This window comes from Ranitomeya imitator, chromosome 1 (assembly GCF_032444005.1).
Source record: "Ranitomeya imitator isolate aRanImi1 chromosome 1, aRanImi1.pri, whole genome shotgun sequence".
Taxonomy (NCBI): domain Eukaryota; kingdom Metazoa; phylum Chordata; class Amphibia; order Anura; family Dendrobatidae; genus Ranitomeya; species Ranitomeya imitator.
The window spans coordinates 4,407,720-4,428,154 of record NC_091282.1 but is presented as its reverse complement, the minus strand read 5'-3'; the positions used below and the strand labels follow the sequence as shown (position 1 = coordinate 4,428,154).

At 53.0% G+C, this 20,435-nt stretch overlaps 2 protein-coding genes across 2 annotated transcripts in view; one reads left to right on the top strand and one right to left on the bottom strand.

Moving 5' to 3' along the window:
• The first annotated feature begins 3,466 nt into the window (after nucleotides 1-3,466).
• Nucleotides 3,467-20,435, top strand: part of RGP1 (RGP1 homolog, RAB6A GEF complex partner 1) — a 391,618-nt gene continuing 374,649 nt past the window's right edge. Inside the window, exon 1 of the mRNA XM_069745536.1 lies at nucleotides 3,467-3,523. The gene's annotated coding sequence lies outside the window, so the exon portion shown is untranslated. The remainder of the gene's footprint in view (nucleotides 3,524-20,435) is intronic.
• Nucleotides 10,895-11,260, bottom strand: LOC138657562 (octapeptide-repeat protein T2-like). Its single transcript, XM_069745327.1, has one exon. It carries the CDS (start codon nucleotides 11,258-11,260, stop codon nucleotides 10,895-10,897), a length of 366 nt encoding a protein of 121 aa, XP_069601428.1.

Here is a 20,435-nt window from a genome sequence, read left to right as displayed (position 1 = left end):
CTATCCTGGTATACATGGCCCCCTCATCCCTATCCTGGTATACATGGCTCCTCATCCCTATCCTGGTATACATGGCCCCCTCATCCCTATCCTGGTATACATGGCCCCCTCATCCCTATCCTGGTATGTATAGCCCCCTCATCCCTATTCTGGTATGTATAGCCCCCTCATCCCTATTCTGGTATGTATAGCCCCCTCATCCCTATTCTGGTATGTATAGCCCCCTCATCCCTATTCTTGTATGTATAGCCCCCTCATCCCTATCCTAGTATACATGGCCCCTCATCCCTATCCTGGTATGTATAGCCCCCTCATCCCTATCCTGGTATACATGGCCTCCTCATCCCTATCCAGGTATACATGGCCCCTCATCCCTATCCTGGTATACATGGCCCCCTCATCCCTATCCTGGTATACATGGCCCCTCATCCCTATCCTGGTATGTATGGCCCCTCATCCCTATCCTGGTATACATGGCCCCCTCATCCCTATCCTGGTATACATGGCTCCTCATCCCTATCCTGGTATACATGGCCCCCTCATCCCTATCCTGGTATACATGGCCCCTCATCCCTATCCTGGTATACATGGCCCCCTCATCCCTATCCTGGTATACATGGCCCCTCATCCCTATCCTGGTATGTATGGCCCCTCATCCCTATCCTGGTATACATGGCCCCTCATCCCTATCCTGGTATACATGGCCCCTCATCCCTATCCTGGTATACATGGCCCCCTCATCCCTATCCTGGTATACATGGCCCCTCATCCCTATCCTGGTATGTATGGCCCCTCATCCCTATCCTGGTATACATGGCCCCCTCATCCCTATCCTGGTATACATGGCTCCTCATCCCTATCCTGGTATACATGGCCCCCTCATCCCTATTCTGGTATACATGGCCCCTCATCCCTATCCTGGTATACATGGCCCCCTCATCCCTATCCTGGTATGCATGGTCCCTCATCCCTATCCTGGTATACATGGCTCCCTCATCCCTATCCTGGTATGTATAGCCCCCTCATCCCTATCCTGGTATACATGGCTCCCTCATCCCTATTCTGGTATGTATAGCCCCCTCATCCCTATTCTGGTATGTATAGCCCCCTCATCCCTATCCTGGTATGTATAGCCCCCTCATCCCTATTCTGGTATGTATAGCCCCCTCATCCCTATTCTGGTATGTATAGCCCCCTCATCCCTATTCTGGTATGTATAGCCCCCTCATCCCTATTCTTGTATGTATAGCCCCCTCATCCCTATCCTGGTATACATGGCCCCTCATCCCTATCCTGGTATGTATAGCCCCCTCATCCCTATCCTGGTATACATGGCCTCCTCATCCCTATCCTGGTATACATGGCCCCTCATCCCTATCCTGGTATACATGGCCCCTCATCCCTATCCTGGTATGTATGGCCCCTCATCCGTATCCTGGTATGTATGGCCCCTCATCCCTATCCTGGTATACATGGCCCCCTCATCCCTATCCTGGTATACATGGCTCCTCATCCCTATCCTGGTATACATGGCCCCCTCATCCCTATCCTGGTATACATGGCCCCTCATCCCTATCCTGGTATACATGGCCCCCTCATCCCTATCCTGGTATACATGGCCCCTCATCCCTATCCTGGTATGTATGGCCCCTCATCCCTATCCTGGTATACATGGCCCCTCATCCCTATCCTGGTATACATGGCCCCTCATCCCTATCCTGGTATACATGGCCCCCTCATCCCTATCCTGGTATACATGGCCCCTCATCCCTATCCTGGTATGTATGGCCCCTCATCCCTATCCTGGTATACATGGCCCCCTCATCCCTATCCTGGTATACATGGCTCCTCATCCCTATCCTGGTATACATGGCCCCCTCATCCCTATCCTGGTATACATGGCCCCCTCATCCCTATCCTGGTATGCATGGCCCCCTCATCCCTATCCTGGTATGCATGGCCCCCTCATCCCTATCCTGGTATATATAGCCCCCTCATCCCTATTCTGGTATGTATAGCCCCTCATCCCTATTCTGGTATGTATAGCCCCTCATCCCTATCCTGGTATGTATAGCCCCTCATCCCTATCCTGGTATGTATAGCCCCTCATCCCTATCCTGGTATACATGGCTCCCTCATCCCTATCCTGGCATGTATAGCCCCCTCATCCCTATTCTGGTATGTATAGCCCCCTCATCCCTATTCTGGTATGTATAGCCCCCTCATCCCTATTCTGGTATGTATAGCCCCTCATCCCTATTCTGGTATTATTATTATTATTATTTATTATTATAGCGCCATTTATTCCATGGCGCTTTACATGTGAGGAGGGGTATACATAATAAAACAAGTACAATAATCTTGAACAATACAAGTCACAACTAGTACAGGAGGAGAGAGGACCCTGCCCGCGAGGGCTCACAATCTACAAGGGATGGGTGAGGATGCAGTAGGTGAGGGTAGAGCTGGCCGTGCAGCGGTTTGGTCAATCGGTGGTTACTGCAGGTTGTAGGCTTGTCGGAAGAGGTGGGTCTTCAGGTTCTTTTTGAAGGTTTCGATGGTGGGCGAGAGTCTGATGTGTTGTGGTAGAGAAATTCCAGAGTAGGGGGGATGCACGAGAGAAATCTTGTATGCGATTGTGCGAAGAGGAGATAATAGGGGAGTAGAGAAGGAGATCTTGTGAGGATCGGAGGTTGCGTGCAGGAAAGTACCGGGAGACGAGGTCACATGTATGGAGGAGACAGGTTGTGGTATGTATAGGCCCCTCATCCCTATTCTGGTATGTATAGCCCCTCATCCCTATTCTGGTATGTATAGCCCCCTCATCCCTATTCTGGTATGTATAGCCCCCTCATCCCTATCCTGGTATGTATAGCCCCCTCATCCCTATTCTGGTATGTATAGCCCCCTCATCCCTATTCTGGTATGTATAGCCCCCTCATCCCTATTCTGGTATGTATAGCCCCCTCATCCCTATTCTGGTATGTATAGCCCCCTCATCCCTATCCTGGTATACATGGCCCCTCATCCCTATCCTGGTATGTATAGCCCCCTCATCCCTATCCTGGTATACATGGCCTCCTCATCCCTATCCTGGTATACATGGCCCCTCATCCCTATCCTGGTATACATGGCCCCCTCATCCCTATCCTGGTATACATGGCCCCCTCATCCCTATCCTGGTATACATGGCCCCTCATCCCTATCCTGGTATACATGGCCCCCTCATCCCTATCCTGGTATACATGGCTCCTCATCCCTATCCTGGATCCTTGATGCAAACAACTGGCTAAGACGATGGTGCAGACAACAAGGATTTGGATTCCTGGACCACGGTGTGAATTACTGGTATGATGGACTCCTCGCCAGAGACGGACTACACCTCAACAAACCTGGGAAACACACATTCGCCAGAAGACTCGCTACACTCATCAGGAGGGCGTTAAACTAGAAGAAGAGGGGACGGGAAGAAAAACATTAGACTCGAACAAAGACGACCCAGGAAAACATACTCAGAAGGGAGGTAAGAACATTTCTAAAACAATCCACAGTGAGGAGATTGGAACAAAACAAAATCCTCTAAACTGCATGCTCGCAAACGCCAGAAGCCTGACAAACAAGATGGAAGAACTAGAAGCAGAAATATCTACAGGTAACTTTGACATAGTGGGAATAACCGAGACATGGTTAGATGAAAGCTATGACTGGGCAGTTAACTTACAGGGTTACAGTCTGTTTAGAAAGGATCGTAAAAATCGGAGAGGAGGAGGGGTTTGTCTCTATGTAAAGTCTTGTCTAAAGTCCACTTTAAGGGAGGATATTAGCGAAGGGAATGAGGATGTCGAGTCCATATGGGTTGAAATTCATGGAGGGAAAAATGGTAACAAAATTCTCATTGGGGTCTGTTACAAACCCCCAAATATAACAGAAAGCATGGAAAGTCTACTTCTAAAGCAGATAGATGAAGCTGCAACCCATAATGAGGTCCTGGTTATGGGGGACTTTAACTACCCGGATATTAACTGGGAAACAGAAACCTGTGAAACCCATAAAGGCAACAGGTTTCTGCTAATAACCAAGAAAAATTATCTTTCACAATTGGTGCAGAATCCAACCAGAGGAGCAGCACTTTTAGACCTAATACTATCTAATAGACCTGACAGAATAACAAATCTGCAGGTGGTCGGGCATCTAGGAAATAGCGACCACAATATTGTGCAGTTTCACCTGTCTTTCACTAGGGGGACTTGTCAGGGAGTCACAAAAACATTGAACTTTAGGAAGGCAAAGTTTGAACAGCTTAGAGATGCCCTTAATCTGGTAGACTGGGACAATATCCTCAGAAATGAGAATACAGATAATAAATGGGAAATGTTTAAGAACATCCTAAATAGGCAGTGTAAGCGGTTTATACCTTGTGGGAATAAAAGGACTAGAAATAGGAAAAACCCAATGTGGCTAAACAAAGAAGTAAGACAGGCAATTAACAGTAAAAAGAAAGCATTTGCACTACTAAAGCAGGATGGCACCATTGAAGCTCTAAAAAACTATAGGGAGAAAAATACTTTATCTAAAAAACTAATTAAAGCTGCCAAAAAGGAAACAGAGAAGCACATTGCTAAGGAGAGTAAAACTAATCCCAAACTGTTCTTCAACTATATCAATAGTAAAAGAATAAAAACTGAAAATGTAGGCCCCTTAAAAAATAGTGAGGAAAGAATGGTTGTAGATGACGAGGAAAAAGCTAACATATTAAACACCTTCTTCTCCACGGTATTCACGGTGGAAAATGAAATGCTAGGTGAAATCCCAAGAAACAATGAAAACCCTATATTAAGGGTCACCAATCTAACCCAAGAAGAGGTGCGAAACCGGCTAAATAAGATTAAAATAGATAAATCTCCGGGTCCGGATGGCATACACCCACGAGTACTAAGAGAACTAAGTAATGTAATAGATAAACCATTATTTCTTATTTTTAGTGACTCTATAGCGACAGGGTCTGTTCCGCAGGACTGGCGCATAGCAAATGTGGTGCCAATATTCAAAAAGGGCTCTAAAAGTGAACCTGGAAATTATAGGCCAGTAAGTCTAACCTCTATTGTTGGTAAAATATTTGAAGGGTTTCTGAGGGATGTTATTCTGGATTATCTCAATGAGAATAACTGTTTAACTCCATATCAGCATGGGTTTATGAGAAATCGCTCCTGTCAAACCAGTCTAATCAGTTTTAATGAAGAGGTAAGCTATAGACTGGACCACGGTGAGTCATTGGACGTGGTATATCTCGATTTTTCCAAAGCGTTTGATACCGTGCCGCACAAGAGGTTGGTACACAAAATGAGAATGCTTGGTCTGGGGGAAAATGTGTGTAAATGGGTTAGTAACTGGCTTAGTGATAGAAAGCAGAGGGTGGTTATAAATGGTATAGTCTCTAACTGGGTCGCTGTGACCAGTGGGGTACCGCAGGGGTCAGTATTGGGACCTGTTCTCTTCAACATATTCATTAATGATCTGGTAGAAGGTTTACACAGTAAAATATCGATATTTGCAGATGATACAAAACTATGTAAAGCAGTTAATACAAGAGAAGATAGTATTCTGCTACAGATGGATCTGGATAAGTTGGAAACTTGGGCTGAAAGGTGGCAGATGAGGTTTAACAATGATAAATGTAAGGTTATACACATGGGAAGAGGGAATCAATATCACCATTACACACTGAACGGGAAACCACTGGGTAAATCTGACAGGGAGAAGGACTTGGGGATCCTAGTTAATGATAAACTTACCTGGAGCAGCCAGTGCCAGGCAGCAGCTGCCAAGGCAAACAGGATCATGGGGTGCATTAAAAGAGGTCTGGATACACATGATGAGAGCATTATACTGCCTCTGTACAAATCCCTAGTTAGACCGCACATGGAGTACTGTGTCCAGTTTTGGGCACCGGTGCTCAGGAAGGATATAATGGAACTAGAGAGAGTACAAAGGAGGGCAACAAAATTAATAAAGGGGATGGGAGAACTACAATACCCAGATAGATTAGCGAAATTAGGATTATTTAGTCTAGAAAAAAGACGACTGAGGGGCGATCTAATAACCATGTATAAGTATATAAGGGGACAATACAAATATCTCGCTGAGGATCTGTTTATACCAAGGAAGGTGACGGGCACAAGGGGGCATTCTTTGCGTCTGGAGGAGAGAAGGTTTTTCCACCAACATAGAAGAGGATTCTTTACTGTTAGGGCAGAGAGAATCTGGAATTGCTTGCCTGAGGAGGTGGTGATGGCGAACTCAGTCGAGGGGTTCAAGAGAGGCCTGGATGTCTTCCTGGAGCAGAACAATATTGTATCATACAATTATTAGGTTCTGTAGAAGGACGTAGATCTGGGTATTTATTATGATGGAATATAGGCTGAACTGGATGGACAAATGTCTTTTTTCGGCCTTACTAACTATGTTACTATGTTATCCTGGTATACATGGCCCCCTCATCCCTATCCTGGTATACATGGCCCCTCATCCCTATCCTGGTATACATGGCCCCTCATCCCTATCCTGGTATGCATGGCCCCCTCATCCCTATCCTGGTATGCATGGCCCCCTCATCCCTATCCTGGTATGTATGGCCCCTCATCCCTATCCTGGTATGCATGGCCCCCTCATCCCTATCCTGGTATGCATGGCCCCCTCATCCCTATCCTGGTATGTATAGCTCCCTCATCCCTATTCTGGTATGTATAGCCCCTCTTCCCTATTCTGGTATGTATAGCCCCTCATCCCTATCCTGGTATGTATAGCCCCTCATCCCTATCCTGGTATGTATAGCCCCTCATCCCTATCCTGGTATACATGGCTCCCTCATCCCTATCCTGGCATGTATAGCCCCCTCATCCCTATTCTGGTATGTATAGCCCCCTCATCCCTATTCTGGTATGTATAGCCCCCTCATCCCTATTCTGGTATTATTATTATTATTATTTATTATTATAGCGCCATTTATTCCATGGCGCTTTACATGTGAGGAGGGGTATACATAATAAAACAAGTACAATAATCTTGAACAATACAAGTCACAACTGGTACAGGAGGAGAGAGGACCCTGCCCGCGAGGGCTCACAATCTACAAGGGATGGGTGAGGATACAGTAGGTGAGGGTAGAGCTGGCCGTGCAGCGGTTTGGTCAATCGGTGGTTACTGCAGGTTGTAGGCTTGTCGGAACAGGTGGGTCTTCAGGTTCTTTTTGAAGGTTTCGATGGTGGGCGAGAGTCTGATATGTTGTGGTAGAGAATTCCAGAGTAGGGGGGATGCACGAGAGAAATCTTGTATGCGATTGTGCGAAGAGGAGATAATAGGGGAGTAGAGAAGGAGATCTTGTGAGGATCGGAGGTTGCGTGCAGGAAAGTACCGGGAGACGAGGTCACAGATGTATGGAGGAGACAGGTTGTGGTATGTATAGCCCCCTCATCCCTATCCTGGTATGTATAGCCCCTCATCCCTATTCTGGTATGTATAGCCCCTCATCCCTATTCTGGTATGTATAGCCCCCTCATCCCTATTCTGGTATGTATAGCCCCCTCATCCCTATCCTGGTATGTATAGCCCCCTCATCCCTATTCTGGTATGTATAGCCCCCCTCATCCCTATTCTGGTATGTATAGCCCCTCATCCCTATTCTGGTATGTATAGCCCCCTCATCCCTATCCTGGTATGTATAGCCCCCTCATCCCTATTCTGGTATGTATAGCCCCTCATCCCTATTCTGGTATGTATAGCCCCCTCATCACTATCCTGGTATGTATAGCCCCCTCATCCCTATCCTGGTATGTATAGCCCCCTCATCCCTATTCTGGTATGTATAGCCCCCTCATCCCTATTCTGGTATGTATAGCCCCCTCATCCCTATTCTGGTATGTATAGCCCCCTCATCCCTATCCTGGTATGTATAGCCCATCAGCCCTATCCTGGTATGGTTGGACCCTCATCCCTATTCTGATATGTATAGCCCCCTCATCCCTATCCTGATACACTTGGTCTCCTCATCCCTATCCTCAATACATCATAGTTAGCAAGATCTAAAAAAGCCAGTTGTCCATCCAGTTCAGCCTATATTCCATCAGAATAAATCCCAAGATCTACGTCCTTCTACAGAACCTAATAACTGTAAGATACAATATTGCTACTCTCCAGGAAGACATTCAGGCCTCTCCTGAACCCCTCGACTGAGTTTTCCATCACCACCTCCTCAGGGAAGGAATTCCAGATTCTCACTGCCCTAACAGTAAAGAATCCTCTTCTGTGTTGGTAGAAAAACCTTCTCTCCTCCAGTCGCAGAGAATGCCCCCTTGTGACCATCACCTTCCTTGGTATCATCAAGGATGAACTTGTGGGACCTTTTCGGGTTGAGGATGGAAAGAAGCTCAACTCCCAGACCTACTGAGAGTTTCTGGAAGACAACTTCATCAAGCAGTGGTACAGGACGAAGTCGGTATCGTTCAAGAAAAACATGATTTTCATGCAGGACAATGCTCCATCACATGCCTCCAACTACTCCACAGGTGGAATATTTCTGTTGGCCCAGCGTCCCACTTTGACCAGTTTGGGTATGAGACTGGGCCCCTTGAGATGGTACAGACGCCTTCTGAAGACATAGAAGGCTTTGGATGCCTTGTCTTTTAGTAACTCTATGGCTTGCTTGAAGCTCCCTGACTGGCTGAGTTCTAGGCCCAGGTAGGTGTACCTGTTGGTTTCTGTAAGTGGACGGTTGTCTATCATAAAGGTAGGATGGCCAGATGGTTTCTGATTTCTCTTCTGGAACATCCTTTTTTCTCACATCCTGTGGCAGGTTTCTCGCTGATCCTGTGGCAGGCTTCTCTCATCCTGTGGCCCGCTTCTCTCTCCTCCTGTGGCCAGCTTCTCTCATCCAGTGACCGACTTCTCTCTCATCAGGTGGCCAGCTTCTCTCTCGTATGGTGTCCGGCTTCTGTCTCATCATGTGGCTGGCTTCTCTCCTTCTCCTGTGGTCGGCTTCTATCCTCCTCCAGTGGCCGGCTTCTCTTTCATCATGTGGCCGGCTTCTCTCTCCTCCTCCAGTGGCCGGCTTCACTCTCCTCATCCTCTGGTCGAGTCTCTCTCTCTCTTAACCGTGTGGCCGGCTTCTCTCTCCTCCAGTGGCCGGCTTCTCTCATCCAGTGGCCGACTTCTCTCTCATCAGGTGGCCAGCTTCTCTCTCATATGGTGTCCGGCTTCTGTCTCATCATGTGGCTGGCTTCTCTCCTTTTCCTGTGGTCGGCTTCTATCCTCCTCCAGTGGCCGGCTTCTCTTTCATCATGTGGCCGACTTCTCTCTCCTCCTCCAGTGGCCGGCTTCTCTCCTCTTCCTGTGGCCGGCCTCTCTCTTCCTTCTGTGGCCGGCTTCTCTCCTCCTCCAGTGGCCGGCTTCTCTTTCATCCTGTGGCCAGCTTCTCTCCTGCTCCTGTGGCCGGCTTCTCTCTCTTCCTCTGGTGGCTGGCTTCTCTCTCATCCTGTGGAAGGCCTCTCTCTGCCTCCTCCTGTGGCCGACTTCTCTCATCCTGTGGCCAACTTCTCTCTTTTCCTCCTGTGTCCGGCTTCTCTCTCCTCCTCCTATTGCCGGCATCTCTCTTCCTCCTGTGGCCGGCCTCTCTCTCTTCCTCCTGTGGCCAGCTTCTCTCTCATCTGGTGGCCGGCCTCTCTCTCCTACTCCTGTGGCTGGCTTCTCTCCTCCTGTGGCCGGCTTCTCTCCTCCTGTCGCCGGCTTCTCTCTCTTCCTCTTGTGGTCAGCTTCTCTCTCTTCTGCTGTGGCTGGCTTCTCTCTCGTCCTCCTGTGGCCGGCTTCTCTCCTCCTGTGTCCGGCTTCTCTCTCTTCCTCCTGTGGCCAGCTTCTCTCTCTTCCTCCTGCTGTGGCTGGCATCTCTCTCGTCCTCCTGTGGCCGGCTTCTCTCCTCCTGTGTCCGGCTTCTCTCTACTCCTCTTGTTGCTGGCTTCTCTCTCTTCCTCCTGTGGATGGCCTCTCTCTTTTCCTCCTGTGGCCGGCTTCTCTCTCATCCCGTGGCCGGCCTCTCTTCCTCCTCGTGTGGCCGGCTTTTCTCATCCTGTGGCCAGCTTGTCTCTCTTCCTCCTGTGGCCGGCCTCTCTCTCTTCCTCCTGTGGCTGGCTTCTCATCCCGTGGCCGGCCTCTCTCTTCCTCCTCCTGTGGCTGGCTTCTCTCATCCTGTGACCGGCTTCTCTCTCTTCCTCCTGTGGTCGGCCTCTCTCTCCTCATACTGTGGCTGGCTTCTCTCCTCCTGTGGCCGGCTTCTCTCTTCCTCTCGTGGTCGACTTCTCTATCTTCCTCCTGTGGCCAGCTTATCTCTCTTCCTCCTGTGACCGGCTTCTCTCTCCTCCTGTGGCCGCCTTCTCACCTCCTGTGTCCGGCTTCTCTCTCCTCCTCCTGTTGCCGGCTTCTCTCTCTTCCTCTTGTGACCGGCCTCTCTCTCTTCCTCCTGTGACCAGCTTCTCTCTCATCCCATGGCCGGCCTCTCCTCCTCCTGTGGCCGGCTTCTCTCATCCTGTGGCCGGCTTCTCTCTCTTCCTCTGGTGGCTGGCTTCTCTCTCATCCTGTGGAAGGCCTCTCTCTGCCTCCTCCTGTGGCCGACTTCTCTCATCCTGTGGCCAACTTCTCTCTTTTCCTCCTGTGTCCGGCTTCTCTCTCCTCCTCCTATTGCCGGCATCTCTCTCTTCCTCCTGTGGCCGGCCTCTCTCTCTTCCTCCTGTGGCCAGCTTCTCTCTCATCTGGTGGCCGGCCTCTCTCTCCTACTCCTGTGGCTGGCTTCTCTCCTCCTGTGGCCGGCTTCTCTCCTCCTGTCGCCGGCTTCTCTCTCTTCCTCTTGTGGTCAGCTTCTCTCTCTTCCTCCTGTGGCTGGCTTTTCTCCTCCTGTGGCCGGCTTCGCTCCTCCTGTGGCCGGCTTCTCTCTCTTCCTCTTGTGGTCGGCTTCTCTCTCTTCCTCCTGCTGTGGCTGGCTTCTCTCTCGTCCTCCTGTGGCCGGCTTCTCTCCTCCTGTGTCCGGCTTCTCTCTCTTCCTCCTGTGGCCAGCTTCTCTCTCTTCCTCCTGCCGTGGCTGGCTTCTCTCTCGTCCTCCTGTGGCCGGCTTCTCTCCTCCTGTGTCCGGCTTCTCTCTACTCCTCTTGTTGCTGGCTTCTCTCTCTTCCTCCTGTGGCTGGCCTCTCTCTTTTCCTCCTGTGGCCGGCTTCTCTCTCATCCCGTGGCCGGCCTCTCTTCCTCCTCGTGTGGCCGGCTTTTCTCATCCTGTGGCCAGCTTGTCTCTCTTCCTCCTGTGGCCGGCCTCTCTCTCTTCCTCCTGTGGCTGGCTTCTCATCCCGTGGCCGGCCTCTCTCTTCCTCCTCCTGTGGCTGGCTTCTCTCATCCTGTGACCGGCTTCTCTCTCTTCCTCCTGTGGTCGGCCTCTCCTCATACTGTGGCTGGCTTCTCTCCTCCTGTGGCCGGCTTCTCTCTTCCTCTCGTGGTCGGCTTCTCTATCTTCCTCCTGTGGCCAGCTTATCTCTCTTCCTCCTGTGACCGGCTTCTCTCTCCTCCTGTGGCCGCCTTCTCACCTCCTGTGTCCAGCTTCTCTCTCCTCCTCCTGTTGCCTGCTTCTCTCTCTTCCTCTTGTGACCGGCCTCTCTCTCTTCCTCCTGTGACCAGCTTCTCTCTCATCCCATGGCCGGCCTCTCCTCCTCCTGTGGCCGGCTTCTCTCATCCTGTGGCCAGCTTCTCTCTCTTCCTCCTGTGGCGTGGCCGGCTTCTCTCTCCTGCTCCTGTGTCCGGCTTCTCTCTCCTCCTCCTGTTGCCAGCTTCTCTCTCTTCCTACTGTGGCAGGCCTCTCTCTCTTCCTCCTGTGGCCGGCTTCTCTCTCATCCCGTGGCCGGCCTCTTTCTTCCTCCTTCTGTGGCCTGCTTCTTTCATCCTGTGGCCAGCTTCTTTCTCTTCCTCCTGTGGCCAGCTTCTCTCTCATCCTCCTGTGGCCGGCTTCTCTCCTCCTGTGTCCGGCTTCTCTCCCCTCCTGTTGCTAGCTTCTCTCTCTTCCTCCTGTGGCCGGCCTCTCTCTCTTCCTCCAGTGGCCGGTTTCTCTCTCATCCGGTGGCTGGCCTCTCTCTCCTCCTGTGGCCGGCTTCTCTCTCTTCCTCCTCCTGTGGCCGGCTTCTCTCTCTTCCTCCTCCTTTGGCTGGTTTCTGTCCTCCTGTGGCCGGCTTCTCTCTGATCCTGAGGCCGGCTTCTCTCTCTTCCTCCTCCTGTGGCCGGCTTCTCTCCTCCTGTGGCCGGCTTCTCTCCTGTGGCCGGTTTCTCTCTCTTCCTCCTGTGGCTGGCCTCTCTCTTCCTCCTCCTGTGGCCGGCTTCTCTCATCCTGCGGCCAGCATCTCTCTCTTCCTCCTGTGGCCGGCTTCTCTCTCCTCCTCCTGTGTCCAGCTTCTCTCCTCCTGTGTCCAGCTTCTCTCCTCCTCCTGTTGCCGGCTTCTCTCTCTTCTCTCTCATCCGATGGCCGGTCTCTCCTCCTCCTGTGGCCGGCTTCTCTCTCTTCCTCCTCCTGTGGCCGGCTTCTCTCTCATCCTGTGGCCGGCTTCTCTCTCCTCCTGTGACAGGCTTCTCTCTCTTCCTCCTCTTTTGGCTGGCTTCTGTCCCCCTGTGGCCGGCTTCTCTCTCATCCTGTGGCCAACTTCTCTCCTCCTGTGGCCGGCTTCTCTATCTCTTCCTCCTCTTATGGCCAGTTTCTCTCCTGTGGCCAGCTTCTCTCTCTTCCTCCTGTGGCCGGCTTCTCTCCACCTGTGGCCGGCTTCTCTCTCTTCCTCCTGTGGCCGGCTTCTCTCCTCCTTTGGCCGGCTTTTATCCTCTTATGGCCGACTTCTCTATCTTCCTCCCCCTGTGGCCGGCTTCTATCTCTTCTTCCTCCTGTGGCTAGCTTCTCTCTCTTCCTCCTCCTGTGGCCGGATTCTCTCTCATCCTGTGGCTGGCTATTCTGTTGTGAATTCCGCTCTTGGGCTCCCTCCGGTGGTTGTAAGTGGCACATTTGTGAGTTCTGCTCTTGGGCTCCCTCTTGTGGTTTCAAATGGTATGGCTGCTCCTTGGAGTTAGCTGTCATCAGCTGCCTCCACTTATCATCTCTTCTGCTCGGCTATTTAGGCCTGGCTCTTTCTTCAGCCAGTGCCACTTGTAAATGGTTCCTGGTTGGATTCACATCTCTTTGGATTTCCCCGTTATCCTGACCAGTTCAGCAAAGCTAAGTTTTTGCTTGTGCTTTTCTGTTCACAGATTGTGGACTTATCCGTTCAGTGCTTTCTATGTTTGTCCAGCGTTATCAGTATGAATTAATTCTGTCTTGCTGGAAGCTCTGGGAAGCAGATTTGCCCTCCACACCTTTAGTCAGGTGTGGAGATTTTTTTTTGTAAACTCTGCGTGGATTTTTTGTAGTGTTTTATACTGACCGCACAGTATTCCATCCTGTCCTATCTATTTAGCTAGACTGGCCTCCTGTGCTCATCCTGGTTTCATTCTGTGTGTGTCTTTTCCCTCTCCACTCACAGTCATTATTTGTGGGGGGCTAATCTATCCTTTGGGGATTTTCTCTGAGGCAAGATAGCTTTCCTGCTTCTTTCTTTAGGGGTAGTTAGCTCTTAGGCTGTGACGAAATGCCTAGGGAGAGTTAGGAGCATTCCACGGCTACTTCTAGTGTTGTGTTGAGCTTAGGGACTGCGGTCAGTACAGTTACCACTTCCTTCAGAGCTTGTTCCATGTTGCTCCTAGACCACCGCATCATAACAGTACAAGTGGCCAAAAATGAATTAAATGCATCTCAAAAGAAGGAAAAGAAAGTTCTGAACCATTTTTTTTTTCTGTGCTTTGGTTTGTCTTTTTTTTCCTCTTGATATCTGGGTGGTAAAAGATATATGCTTTGGCATGGATGTTCAGGGTTTGTTTTCTCGTGTGGATCAACTTGCTGCAAGAGTACAGAGTATCCAGGACTATATTGCCCAGACTCCGGCTTTAGAGCCTAGAATTCCTACTCCTGATTTGTTTTGTTTTTTGGGGACAGATCCAAGTTTTTGAACTTTAAAAATAACTGCAGATTGTTTTTTGCTTTGAAACCCCGTTCTTCTGGTGATCCCATTCAGCAAGTAAAAATCATCATATCCTTGCTGCGTGGTGACCCTCAAGACTGGGCTTTTTCTCTTGAAACAGGGGATCTGGCATTATTGAATGTTGATGCATTTTTTCAAGCGCTCGGATTATTGTATGACGAACCTAATTCTGTGGATCATGCAGAAAAAACCCTGTTGGCCTTGTGTCAAGGTCAGGAAGCGGCAGAGTTATACTGCCAGAAATTTAGGAAATGGTCTGTGCTCACTAAATGGAATGAAGAGGCTCTGGCTGCTATTTTCAGAAAAGGTCTTTCTGAAGCCCTTAAAGATGTTATGGTGGGCTTTCCTACGCCTGCCGGTTTGAGCGAATCTATGTCTCTAGCCATTCAGATTGATCGGCGTCTGAGCGAGCGCAAAGCTGTGCACCATATGGCAGTATCCTCTGAGCAGAGTCCAGAACCTATGCAATGTGATAGGATTTTGACTAGAACAGAACGGCAGGAATTCAGATGTCAGAATAGGCTGTGTTTTTACTGTGGTGATTCTGCTCATGTTATCTCTGATTGCCCTAAGCGTACTAAGAGAGTCGCTAGGTCTGTTACCATTAGTACTATACAGCCTAAATTTCTTATCGGTGACCCTGATTTGCTCATTGTCGTCCTTTTCTGTCATGGCATTTGTGGATTCAGGCGCTGCCCTGAACTTAATGGACTTAGAATTCGCCAGGCGCTGTGGTTTTTCCTTGCAGCCTTTGCAGAGCCCTATTCCTTTGAGGGGTATTGATCCTACACCCTTGGCCAAGGATAAACCTCAGTACAGGACACAGATGACTATGTACACGGCTCCAGCACATCAGGAAGATTGCCGTTTTCTGGTGTTGCATAACAGTAGTTCCTTTCTGTTCCCTTTTTCCCTTTGTGCCTGCTGTGTAACCATCTGATCTCAGTCGACCCTCCAGCTTCCGTGGCGATAGTCCCTCACGGGCCTGCCCCTAACTCTCCCTGTATAGGGGGCGGTCCACCTGGTCAGCTCGTCCGAGAGGGGTTCGTCATCACGGTCCAGTGGGTCCACTCTCCGTTTTTCACTGTTTGAATCTACATGCTCTATAGGACTGCACTCGGGTGACATCCGAGTGCAGCCAGATTCTTACAGCGTCACAGGGGATTTGGTTTGGTTGTCTTCTCGTCATGTTCCTATGAAGGTTTCTTCCCCTATGTTTAAGCCTCTGTTTATTGGTCCTTATAAAATTTCTGAAATTATTAATCCGGTGTCTTTTCGTTTGGCTCTTCCAGCCTCTTTTGCCATTCATAATGTTTTCCATAGATCTTTGTTGCGGAGATATGTGGTGCCCGTTGTTCCCTCGGTTGACCCTCCTGCCCCGGTGTTGGTTGAGGGAGAGTTGGAATATGAGGTTGAGAAGTTTTTGGATTCTCGTTTTTCGAGGCGGAGGCTTCAGTATCTTGTCAAGTGGAAGGGTTATGGCCAGGAGGATAATTCTTGGGTTGTTGCCTCCGATGTCCATGCCACCGATTTGGTTCGTGCCGAGAGAGGCCGGACACAGGAGGAGGAGAGAGAAGCTGGACACAGGAGGAGAGAGGCCGGCCACAGGAGGATGAGTGAGGCCGGCCACAGGAGGATGAGTGAGGCCGGCCACAGGAGGACTGCAAAACTGCTAATGCCAATGTCCACTTAGCTGCACCCACACGCCTGGGTGTAATATCCCTTACAGGATATTGCAGTATTAAGCTAGAATATACATAACTTTGCTGTACATCCTATTTTGGGGTAAACTGACACTTATGTAACCTCACGTCCCCACTGAGGGGCCAATATCATTGATAACTGCTGACGGCTTCCAGATCTCCATTATATTTTGTACTTCTTATGCCGCTTCCTTAACTTTTGTTTTGCTTATTGATATTTTTGTTATTTTCCACTACTATTGATTCATAGAAGATCAATTCATGATCTATATGTATTATACTGATATATTGTCTTTATTTCTGCTTGTTAGAGTTCTGATGAAGGCCTAAGAATTGTCCAAAATGTCAACTTTTTTTGTCTAAAATGGACATTATTTCATTAATAAAATCTCAATCTTATTGCTGCATCATACAACTTGAGAGGGCCGAGTTTATCTGTGATTCTCTTGTAGAGGCGTCCGGCCTACAAGACAGAGGGCGGCACTGATCCGTGACAGAGGGCGGCACTGACCGGTGACAGAGGGCGGCACTGATCGGTGACAGAGGGCGGGCACTGATCCAGGACAGAGGGCGGCACTGACCCGTGACAGAGGGCGGCACTGATCCGTGACAGAGGGCGGCACTGATCCGTGACAGAGGGCGACACTGATCCGTGACAGAGGGCGGCACTGATCCGTGACAGAGGGCGGCACTGATCCGTGACAGAGGGCGGCACTGATCCGTGACAGAGGGAGGCACTGATCCGTGACAGAGGGCGGCACTGATCCGTGACAGAGGGCGGCACTGACCCGTGACAGAGGGCGGCACTGATCCGTGACAGAGGGAGGCACTGATCCGTGACAGAGGGAGGCACTGATCCGTGACAGAGGGCGGCACTGATCCGTGACAGAGGGAGGCACTGATCCGTGACAGAGGGAGGCACTGATCCGTGACAGAGGGCGGGCACTGATCCGTGACAGAGGGAGGCACTGACCCGTGACAGAGGGCGGCACTGATCCGTGACAGAGGGCGGGCACTGATCCGTGACAGAGGGAGGCACTGACCCGTGACAGAGGGAGGCACTGATCCGTGACAGAGGGAGGCACTGACCCGTGACAGAGGGAGGCACTGACCCGTGACAGAGGGCGGCACTGACCCGTGACAGAGGGCGGCACTGATCCGTGACAGAGGGCGGCACTGACCCGTGACAGAGGGAGGCACTGATCCGCGACAGAGGGAGGCACTGACCCGCGACATAGGGCGGCACTGACCCGCGACAGAGGGAGGCACTGATCCGTGACAGAGGGCGGCACTGACCCGTGACAGAGGGCGGCACTGATCCGTGACAGAGGGCGGCACTGATCCGTGACAGAGGGCGGCACTGACCCGTGACAGAGGGCGGCACTGATCCAGGACAGAGGGCGGCACTGACCCGTGACAGAGGGCGGCACTGACCCCTGACAGAGGGATGCAATGACCCGTGACAGAGGGCGGCACTGACCCGCGATAGAGGGCGGCACTGACCCGCGACAGAGGGCGGCACTGATCCAGGACAGAGGGCGGCACTGACCCGCGACAGAGGGCGGCACTGACCCATGACAGAGGGCGGCACTGATCCAGGACAGAGGGCGGCACTGACCCGCGACAGAGGGCGGCACTGACCCGCGACAGAGGGAGGCACTGATCCGTGACAGAGGGCGACACTGATCCGTGACAGAGAGCGGCACTGACCCGCGACAGAGGGCGGCACTGATCCGTGACAGAGGGAGGCACTGACCCGTGACAGAGGGAGGCACTGATCCGTGACAGAGGGCGGCACTGATCCGTGACAGAGGGCGGCACTGATCCGTGACAGAGGGCGGCACTGATCCGTGACAGAGGGCGGCACTGACCCGTGACAGAGGGCGGCACTGACCCGTGACAGAGGGCGGCACTGATCCAGGACAGAGGGCGGCACTGACCCCTGACAGAGGGAGGCACTGATCCGTGACAGAGGGCGGCACTGACCCGTGAGAGAGGACGGCACTGACCCGTGACAGAGGGCGGCACTGACCCGTGACAGAGGGCGGCACTGACCCGTGACAGAGGGCGGGCACTGATCCGTGACAGAGGGCGGCACTGACAAGTGACAGAGGGCGGCACTGACCCGTGACAGAGGGCGGCACTGATCCGTGACAGAGGACGGCACTGACCCGTGACAGAGGGCGGGCACTGATCCGTGACAGAGGGCGGCACTGACCCGTGACAGAGGGCGGCACTGACCCGTGACAGAGGGCGGCACTGATCCGTGACAGAGGGCGGCACTGACCCGTGACAGAGGGAGGCACTGATCCGTGACAGAGGGAGGCACTGACCCCTGACAGAGGGCGACACTGATCCGTGACAGAGGGGGGCACTGATCCGTGACAGAGGGCGGCACTGACAAGTGACAGAGGGCGGCACTGACCCGTGACAGAGGGCGGCACTGACCCGCGACAGAGGGCGGCACTGACCCGTGACAGAGGGCGGCACTGACCCGTGACAGAGGGCGGCACTGACCCGTGACAGAGGGCGGCACTGACCCGTGACAGAGGGCGGCACTGACCCGTGACAGAGGGCGGCACTGATCCGTGACAGAGGGCGGCACTGATCCGTGACAGAGGGCGGCACTGACAAGTGACAGAGGGCGGCACTGACCCGTGACAGAGGGCGGCACTGACCCGTGACAGAGGGCGGCACTGATCCGCGACAGAGGGCGACACTGATCCGTGACAGAGGGCGGCACTGACAAGTGACAGAGGGCGGCACTGACAAGTGACAGAGGGCGGCACTGACCCGCGACAGAGGGCGGCACTGATCCGCGACAGAGGGCGACACTGATCCGTGACAGAGGGCGGCACTGACCCATGACAGAGGGCGGCACTGACAAGTGACAGAGGGCGGCACTGACCCGTGACAGAGGGCGGCACTGATCCGTGAGAGAGGGCGGCACTGACCCGTGACAGAGGGCGGCACTGATCCGTGACAGAGGGCGGCACTGATCCGTGACAGAGGGCGGCACTGACCCCTGACAGAGGGCGGCACTGATCCGTGAGAGAGGGCGGCACTGACCCCTGACAGAGGGCGGCACTGATCCGTGAGAGAGGGCGGCACTGACCCGTGACAGAGAGCGGCACTGATCCGTGACAGAGGGCGGCACTGACCCGTGACAGAGAGCGGCACTGATCCGTGACAGAGGGCGGCACTGACCCGTGACAGAGGACGGCACTGACCCGTGACAGAGGACGGCACTGACCCGTGACAGAGAGCGGCACTGATCCGTGACAGAGGGCGGCACTGACCCGTGACAGAGGGCGGCACTGACCCGTGACAGAGAGCGGCACTGACCCGTGACAGAGGGCGGCACTGACCCGTGACAGAGGGCGGCACTGACCCGTGACAGAGGGCGGCACTGATCCGTGACAGAGGGCGGCACTGACCCGTGACAGAGAGCGGCACTGACCCGTGACAGAGGGCGGCACTGACCCGTGACAGAGGGCGGCACTGATCCGTGACAGAGGGCGGCACTGACCCATGACAGAGGGCGGCACTGACAAGTGACAGAGGGCGGCACTGACCCGTGACAGAGGGCGGCACTGATCCGTGAGAGAGGGCGGCACTGACCCGTGACAGAGGGCGGCACTGATCCGTGACAGAGGGCGGCACTGATCCGTGACAGAGGGCGGCACTGACCCCTGACAGAGGGCGGCACTGATCCGTGAGAGAGGGCGGCACTGACCCCTGACAGAGGGCGGCACTGATCCGTGAGAGAGGGCGGCACTGACCCGTGACAGAGAGCGGCACTGATCCGTGACAGAGGGCGGCACTGACCCGTGACAGAGAGCGGCACTGACCCGTGACAGAGGGCGGCACTGACCCGTGACAGAGGGCGGCACTGACCCGTGACAGAGGGCGGCACTGACCCGTGACAGAGGGCGGCACTGATCCGTGACAGAGGGCGGCACTGACCCGTGACAGAGCGGCACTGACCCGTGACAGAGGGCGGCACTGACCCGCGACAGAGGGCGGCACTGACCCGTGACAGAGGGCGGCACTGATCCGTGACAGAGGGCGGCACTGATCCGTGACAGAGGGCGGCACTGACCCCTGACAGAGGGAGGCACTGACCCGTGACGGAGGGAGGCACTGATCCGTGACGGAGGGCGGCACTGACCCCTGACAGAGGGCGACACTGATCCGTGACAGAGGGCGGCACTGACCCCTGACAGAGGGCGGCACTGACCCGTGACAGAGGGAGGCACTGACCCCTGACAGAGGGCGACACTGATCCGTGACAGAGGGGGGCACTGATCCGTGACAGAGGGGGGCACTGATCCGTGACAGAGGGCGGCACTGATCCGTGACAGAGGGGGGCACTGATCCGTGACAGAGGGCGGCACTGACCCGTGACAGAGGGAGGCACTGATCCGTGACAGAGGGAGGCACTGACCCCTGACAGAGGGCGACACTGATCCGTGACAGAGGGGGGCACTGATCCGTGACAGAGGGCGGCACTGATCCGTGACAGAGGGCGGCACTGACCCGTGACAGAGAGCGGCACTGATCCGTGACAGAGGGCGGCACTGACCCGTGACAGAGGGCG

What these genes read in the sequence shown, in the direction of transcription:
- LOC138657562 (XM_069745327.1), bottom strand. Translation starts at nt 11,260, where the DNA reads ATGAGAGAGAAGCCGGCCACAGGAGGAAAAGAGAGAGGCCAGCCACAG.